The sequence below is a fragment of the Alosa pseudoharengus genome, unplaced genomic scaffold, assembly GCF_046254945.1.
Source record: "Alosa pseudoharengus isolate Yale_2024_CS ecotype anadromous, Long Island Sound unplaced genomic scaffold, YU_APseudo_1.1 YU_APseudo_1.1_scf_6, whole genome shotgun sequence".
Taxonomy (NCBI): domain Eukaryota; kingdom Metazoa; phylum Chordata; class Actinopteri; order Clupeiformes; family Clupeidae; genus Alosa; species Alosa pseudoharengus.
Window position 1 is genome coordinate 12,094,678 of NW_027468848.1, and position 8,586 is coordinate 12,103,263.

The following is an 8,586-nucleotide window of genomic DNA, read 5'->3' on the forward strand; positions in this document are numbered from 1 at the left end:
ATCAGATGCATCCAGACCCACGGTGCCAAGTGACTTTAATGAATGGCATCTGAATACATCTCTCCTAAACACTTGCGTGCACACACACACACATACACACACACACACACACACACACACACACACACACACACACACACATACACACACAAACACACTCACATTCACACACACACACACACACACACACACACACACTGCTGTCATCATTATGAATGTCCAACTCCAAATGCAAACCAACATTGTGGCTGTAAGCAAGAACCCTACCAGGATCTGGTGCTGAGTGTATGCATGGGCCGCCAGTGTGTGTGTGTGACGGTTTCATTTGTCTACGCAGGAGGTGTGTGACCTTAGCTGTGAGTAAGAGTGTGACTGCTTTTTCTGTGTGTAAAGAGGCTGAGCAATCCCCCAGGCAATGCAGTTACTAGCTTACGAGTTTGGAGCCAAAACCTGCCTGTAACCTTAACACAAGTGTGCTTAAAACATGATCCAAATGCCTTAGAATCCTTCAGAGAGGGACCATGATGATGTACAAATAAAGTCTTAAACTGCTTCACTTCACTTTGGTCCAAGTGTCATTATGAATGAATGAAGTGAGTCAGTTCACTAGTTCGTCCATTGAATTGCTTTACACTGAGTACTGAGAATAAGCATATTAGGCTTGGTAGCAGGCCGTGGTCGTGGGATTGCAATAACGGAGTTCACATGCGAGTGATGTCTGCTGACACTCTATAGATAAGGAGTAATATGAGCTTCGAGCTAATAGGGAAATGGGGAAAGGGAGACGGCTTTGCAACTCCAGAGTTTGATGTAGTGAGCAGGTAAGGAGGGTTTAATGATCTCCTACAAATGGAAGTTGGGTGAGTGATGGCTGTCAATCAAACCTATGGGCTCCTCCCGAACTGTATATAAAACATCATTTGGCGTTATAGCATGTGACTCTCAAGACTACTCAACACACATTACTTCTAAGGTAAACTGGTTTCCTTGACATTTGAAGTAAACTTATTTGGGGAATTTCACTTATTTTCCACCTGCCCTTGAGTTAAACAATTGATTTTTACCTTTTTCCAGTTCATCTAGCCATTTTCTGAGTCTGGCGATACCACTTTTAGCTCCAGCCTAGCATAGATCATAAAACTTCCCGTTTTATGACTTCCTGGGGCGTAACCAGCAGTAAACTTAAATTGGTGCATTAAACTCTTACCAAATTGTTTTCCCGAAGTGCAGCAACAAACACATCTTTCTTGTAAATGAAGGTTTTAAATGCAGTTATTTAAATATATATAAATAAAGTCTCTTGACTTGATTACCGTATTTTCCAGACTATAAGTCGCAGTTTGTAGTTTGGCGACTTATAGTCAGGTGTATATATCAAAATATAATTTAACATATTGTTAAATGTTAATTCCTGTTGACTTGACATTAATCTCTGCATGAACCAAGGTAACATTATCGTCTACAGCCGCGAGAGGGTGCTCTAGGCTTGTGACTCGCTGGCTTGTTGTGTTAATTTAGCCTGTTCAGCTTCTTCTACTTCCCATGTTCAACACAGCCAACTGCTAGAATTTTGCTAATTATTAGCATCTAGTTAACAAATTACACAGCAAAGGACAACGGCAGTTCAAACGAGGGTAAGCAAACAAACGTCTAGTCATCATTAATATTCCACATCTGGCAGAAAGGAGACATCATCACAACAAACTGTGCAACCAGGAACTGACATTTTAATGTCCTTGTCACCAAGCTAACCAACATCAAACTGGCTAAATAGTGTAGCTGAATAACTGTGTTACATTAACATACCTACAGTTATTCAGCCTGTTGTTCTGTGTGCTATTGTGTAGTTAAATAAATTTCCTTTCCAGATTAAATGTCTGTTCTTGGTCTTGGATTTTGTGAAATAAATGTCTAAATAACTTATAGTCCAGCGCGACTTATATATGTTTTTTCCTCTTCATGACACATTTTTTGACTGATGCGACTTATACACGGGAGCGACTTATAGTCCGGAAAATACGGTATATATTTAGTGTGGCTTCTAAAGATGTGATGGAAAAATACAAAAGGGTCCCCATGTCTGTGGTTCTCAACCGGAGTGGCATGTGGGAAAGTGAGGAGTGCCAATTTTGTGTTGCTGGCTCAGTCCATTAAGGCCTTTAAAAAAATAAACTTTACTGAGCCATGACAGGTGTGATGTGTTCTCTCTTCTTAGTGCCTGTTAGGAGTCTGACTGCAGCATTTTGTAGGCTACTATTGGAAGTCTAACAGCCTAATAATCATTAAAGCAAGAAAGTGGCATTTGCCCATAACCTCTAAAACTAGGTACTTCACTGACATTCATTACAGCAATATACTGGCTCTATGTTGTAAACTTTATCATTTAACCACACAGTAGCCTTAAAGGAACACGCCAACTAATTGGGAAATTAGCTTATTCACCATCTCCCCAAAAGTTATAGTGCGATCACTTTATCACTTTTGGGTAGTTGGAACTGCCCACCTCAATGAACTGTGCTAAGCTATGCTAACTGGGTGCTTCAGACTGACTTACTGCACGCACAGAGACGAGAAGGGTATGCATCTTATCTAACTGTGGCGGAGACAGTGGCTAAGCTTTTTTTCCAAAATGTTGGCGTTCCTTTAAAGTAAATATCATCTATCAGTATAATTTGTTCATGGTGTCTGCCATTTGTCAGGTTAGATCAGGTGTTGAGTGACATATCATATCCAGTTTATGGCAATACTAGAGGCCAAACTAGATTAGTTAGGGTAAGTAAGAGTCATCCTAAATTAATGAGTTCAATTTTTTTTTTTCACTTTTAAGCACACCAAATTTGGCAACTATTTTAACTTAATAAACCCGTTTAGAAATCATTTGGATGACCTGTTCCGGTGAAAATGTGACATTCCCCGTTCCCCCTAGCGTCCCCAGACAGATAACCAACCTTGCAACATTGGGACTACCATCCCGGTAAGAGAAGTGAGAAACAAGAAACTCGTTTTAAATCGTGTTTCTTACCTTGTAACATCCACATTGTTCTGCCAAACTTATGCTAACCGTTTCGCTAGCTTGTAAACAAATCCATGTGCTTTATCATTACCATTTTCCACAGTTTGAAATAGGATTATGCTCAACTTCTCCAGCAGAGGGGGAAATATAGCTTTATCTTTACTTTACTTTATATAGCTATATCTTTACAGAAATCCGTTTTGCTGGAGTAATTATCAACATTTTTAAAGGATAAGAGTTATGTCAACTAAAATGTTTAATGTCAATGTTATATGATAATTGAATTAGTAGAAATTAGTAGATATCCAAAGGTCACTGAACACATGTAGACACAAATATTTCCCCATCACACACACATACACACCACGATGGGAAGATCTGTATTGCTTTATTGAGGCAATGTTTTTTCCATATTGCTCTGGAGTTGTAAACAGCAGTGTTTGTCTTTGTATGTCTCATAGCTGAGCACACCGGGCTTGCGGCGCGATTAAGGCAGGAAGCGTCTGCAGCATAGCACAGCCGGCAGGTCAGTGGGGTCAGAGCAGACAGGAGGTCACCGACACGTTTGAAAGAGTAGCACCTTTGGGACATGATGGACAGCTTGCACCTTTCAGATTTATCTCTAAATTTAACTCTGTCTCTGACTTCATTTGCGTCTTCCTGAAATGTTTCCTGGACTCTCCTCTCAGCACACTCACTACTCTCCCCAGAAAGCTCTGAAGTCTTATTGTGTTCATGCATATTAGCGCTCATATAGCTCCTGTCCCTGACACTGCCCAAATCTCCCTCACCATCCTCAGCATTACATGCAGTTATAGTCTCTTGCTGTGTAGCTTGTCTTAGTGGTTTTGACTTTGTTTACTCTCGCCCTGCTCTCAGTTTACTTTTCCTTCACTTCTTTAGCGGCTGGAGCGGATGTCTTTCCTGCTTTCTTGGCAGCAGGCTTGGCGTCTTTGGCCTCCTCTGCTGGCTTGCTCTTCTTGGCAGGCTTGGGCGCTACCTTGTCTCCATTGGTGATGGTTTCTACAGTGCGGGTGAGGACCTCCTCCTCTTTGGGGCTGCTAGGTGTCTTGGGAGGACTCTTCTGCTCCTCCTTTTTGGGGCTGCCAGGAGTCTTGGGGGGACTCTCCTGCTCCTCTTCTTTGGGGCTGCCAGGAGACTTGGGAGGACTCTTCTGCTCTTCCTCTTTGGGGCTGCCAGGAGACTTGGGAGGACTCTTCTGCTCCTCCTCTTTGGGGCTGCCAGGAGACTTGGGGGGACTCTTCAGCTTCTCTTCCTGCTCCTCTTCTTTGGGGCTGACAGGAGACTTGGGAGGACTCTTCTGATCCTCTTCTTTGGGGCTGCCAGGAGACTTGGGAGGACTCTTCTGATCCCTCTCCTGGTCATCCTCTTTGGGACTGCCAGGAGTCTCGTGGGGACTCTTCTGCTCCTCCTCCTGCTCCTCTTTGGGTCCTTTGCTGGTGTCTTCTTCTTCTTGTCCGTCAGCATCTGCCTTCTCTTCCTCCTCTCCTCCTTCCTCTTCTCCTCCCTCATCTGTCTCTTTCTCCTCTTCTTCTCCTCCCTGCTCCTCTTCCTCCTCCTCTTGTTCAGCACCAGCTTTTTGGGCTTTAGTACTGCTCAGTTCTGTTTCCTCAATCTCAGACTCTTCCTCCTCCCCCTCATCATCATCTTCTCCCTCTTCTCCACCCTCCTCCTCCTCCTCTCCACCCTCCTCCTTCTCCCCCTCTCCTTCTTTTTCCTCGCCACCTTCCTCCTCCTCTCCTGTAGGGGGAGTAGCGCTCACTTTGGGTCCCTTGGAGACAGCCACCTCTTCCTCCACGTCCTCCTCCTCCTTCTCGGCCTGAAGTTCCTCTGCTACAGCAGCCAGGTCATCGTTAAGGTCCGCCTCCTTGTCTTCTTTCTTTCCTTTGGAGGAGGTAATTGGCTGACGGTATGGGAAGGCGGGACTTGGGAAAGAGTCAGCAAATGTCCTGAAGCGAGTCTCCTCCCCCTCCAGGAGTTTCCTACAGAGACACAAGAGGTGTGATCACACCTATGCAGGGTGATTGACCTGTATTGACCCTTTCAACAGCAACAAACATGCATTCCCAAGGCATTCCTGGTGACACAGAAAACAACATTGTGCTAATGGTAACTTGGGGACAAACCCCCATTAAATTTGACATTTTGCAGAACATTTAGTTTAAGTCTGATTAATTTTGAATTTCAAACTAGGCTTATCTGCATTGGTTTAGAACATTTCAACAGGAACACTCTAGGAACACATGTCAACACACTGCATCATTCAGCAGGGTGATTCACCTGTATACAACACATGTCAAAACACTGCATGATCATTGCACTGCATGATTCACCTGTAGGCTGCGATCTCAGCGTCTAGGGCCATCTTGACGTTGAGCAGGTCCTGGTATTCCCTGAGGTGGCGACCCATCTCACCCTTCATGCCCTTCAGCTCCCGCTCCAGCTGATGAATCATCTCCTGGGAGACGGGAAAGAGAAGAGTCTCGTCAGCAACACAGGCACAAGCACTGGGCTCTCCGTTTTGTTTATACATCCTGCATAAATTAATAAATGACTATGACTATGGCTATTTCTTGCTTTCTTGAGGTCTATGCTGTTTTCATTGTATGCATATGCATATATTGTATTTTTATTGCACTTTTTTATTTTGTGCACTTTAATATACAGCTTACATTGTTTACCCTAATGTTTCAACAGGATAGTGCTTTACGATAAATGTTTAAATATTTAAATGTTAAAGTGTCGAAGTTACAATTATTTTCACTCAGCCCAAACTAACCTGGTAGCTGCCCATGTCGTTGTTATGCCGGTCTTCGATGTCATTCAGCTGTCTCTCCAGGGACTCCTTGGTGCCGCGGAGAGCCTCTAGTTCCACGTTCTTCACTTGCAGCTGCCGGCGGTAATCTGCAATCTCATCGCGGATAGATTTGATCGCGTCCTTGTTCTGGTCCGCAGCATCCGTGAGTTTGGCGTAGCGGCACTGGAACACCTCTTCCGCCTGCAGCAAGTTTTGGGAGGAGAGACCGTCCAGCTGCGCGCGTATTTCTCGGAGCGCAGAGGTGATGTCCGTTTTACTGTACTCCCGCATGTCTACCGGGACCTGAGCTTCCTGGAGCTGCGCGAGGAGCTCGCCGACCTCTTCTTCGTGGTTACTGCGCAAGAAGTCTGCCTCATCCAGGAGGGACTGAACTTTTTTCTCTAGATCCAACTTCATCAGATCCGAGTCATCTTTTTCCTTCTTCATTTCCCGGATTGACATCTCGATTTTTTCTCTAAAGCGGGCTTCATCCTCGTAGCGGTTTCTGAGACGGTGGATGTCGTCTTCGACGTTATCGGCATCAATAATGATCTGCGCTTTCTCTCTATGAAGTTGCTCGAGCGCGGAGCGGAGTTCGCTGAGCTCTTGGTCGAAAGCATCACTATGTTGTGACTGTGTGAACTTTTTCTGCCGGAGTTCTTGGATTTCAGTCTCCAGCAGGTTGTTTTGTTCTTCTAGATACCGGACTTTATCGATATAGCTGGCGAATCGGTCATTCAGCCCTTGAAGTTGTTCCTTTTCGTTGTTGTGCGTGTGGTCGACGGATGAGAGTTCCAGGCTATCTGTCGAGGCGAACACTGCGGCGGACGCGGTCGGGTACGCCCTGCTGGCTGGCACCTTGGTAGTTCTTTTGTAGGAGATGGACATGGACCCCGGATTTCTCTGAGACCAGGAGTGTGATCTTAGGCTGGCGGGTGGGGATGAGCGGATGCTCCGAGTCTCGAGCATTCTCCTGCGGGATGGAGCTCCGAAGATATCCATTGTGCAGCCCCGGTATGCGTGCTCTGCGGAGATGGTGCGTGTGTCGGTGCGTCCTGACCAGATGTCGAGTGTGAGAATGCGGTGAGTGTGGGGAGTGCAGTGGACTGCTGCCCCGCTGTATTTATAGAGCCGCAGCTGCGTGTCTACATAAATCAATACAGTGATGAAGGGCAGGTTTTTTCAAGCTGGAGAGGCGATAAAGACAATTCCTGATGGTTGCCTTTTAATGTGCGAATTGGAAACTACTTTAGGCACCTATACGAGAATGGAAGTAACTTAGTAACCTCAAAGCACGTCACCCTTTCAACTCTTCAAAATGTTTGTTTTATCAGGTAGGCTACTAGAAAATAAAAAAGTAGCTAAATTAAAATGTATCACATACATTTATTTTTTGAGTTACTTATGGTGTGAAATGATCCAGAAACAGAAACAGGGTCTAAGAAGACTGATGATAGCTCACTGCTGAGAAATGTCAGAATAAAACAAAATAACGAAGGAGGACTCCATGTGCATATATGGCCCACTTCCAATGAGCAAAGAGCCCACACTTGACAGCTAGTTAGTTCTGATCAATAATACTAAGCCATTTCATTTGTATAATGGAATGCCTTTAAGCCCACCGGGTGTCTGGAGTGCTGATTTAGAATATCAGATAGTAGCAGTACATACCACACAGTTTGTATCAAAGATTGTAGAGCGGAGGTCTGTTCTACAATCTTTGGTTTGTATGCTAAAAGCACACCAGCTCTGGGGTATACTACTCAAGATGTCTCTTTATGCAGTGAGGCACACATGGTTTAGGTCAGGCAGGGCAGAGGACAACCTATAGCCCATCGCATTAATGATTGATGGGAGGAGTATAATGAGGACCATGAAAACATAAAAAAAAAATGGTATATCAAAACTCGCACTGATGTACTTAATAATTTATTAATGAACCATAAACACAGTAAATCTGACCTGTAGTCCATCCTAGAAATACATTTAATTTATGTGTGTCCTGGATGTTAGTTTCAGTGAGGTTGTGCAATGTGCAGCGGTTCAGCAGTGATGATATTATACTGTTGGGGTTCAGGTGTGGGTTATGGCTGCGGGAGGCTGAGTTAGGGTTCAGGTGTTGTTTGAGTGACTGACGTGAGCCTTATTGGTATAGGTTCAGGTTTGGGTCGGTTCAGCTCCATTGAGGTGAATAAGTTTAACTTTGAAGAGGAAACACCCAGAATCGTGTTGCTCATGTGTTTATGACTGTGTGTTTGTGTGTGTTTGTGTGTTTGTGTGTGTGTGTGTGTGTGTGTGTGTGTGTGTGTGTGTGTGTGTGTGTGTGTGTGTGTGTGTGTTTGTGAGTGTCAGTGTGTGTGTGGTGTCAGGAAGTATTCAGTGGGGAAGCAGAGACAGGCCTGCCCCCACTGCTTAAAAAAATCCTAGAGGAAACACTGCATGGAGTATACTACATCTCTCTCTCATGGAGTATACTACATCTCTGTCCTCTACATCTTTTTCACAATAGAATATATACTAAATCTCTTTCACAACAGAGTATCCTAAATCTCTATCACAAAAGAATATACAAAATCTCTGTCACAACGGAGTATACTACATTTTTTTTTAAAAGATAGTGGGTATAATGTATCTCTTTCCCACAGTGAAGTTTCTCTGTTATGGTTTGGGGGAGAAATTGTGCTTGAATCAGTGTAATCCTCTCTCCTTTTTAACCTGAAAACGACTACTGTACTTGGTATAAGTGATGTTGCTT

General features: G+C 44.2%; 1 protein-coding gene across 1 annotated transcript; it reads right to left on the reverse strand.

Moving 5' to 3' along the window:
- Window positions 1–3,893: 3,893 nt before the first annotated feature.
- LOC143106801 (neurofilament medium polypeptide-like) lies at window positions 3,894–6,833 on the reverse strand. The gene is made up of 3 exons (XM_076271279.1): window positions 5,814–6,833; window positions 5,368–5,492; window positions 3,894–5,016 (listed from the first exon to the last, which is right to left on the reverse strand). Exons 1-3 carry the CDS (start codon window positions 6,831–6,833, stop codon window positions 3,894–3,896), a joined length of 2,268 nt encoding a protein of 755 aa, XP_076127394.1.
- Between the last annotated feature and the right edge of the window lie 1,753 nt (window positions 6,834–8,586).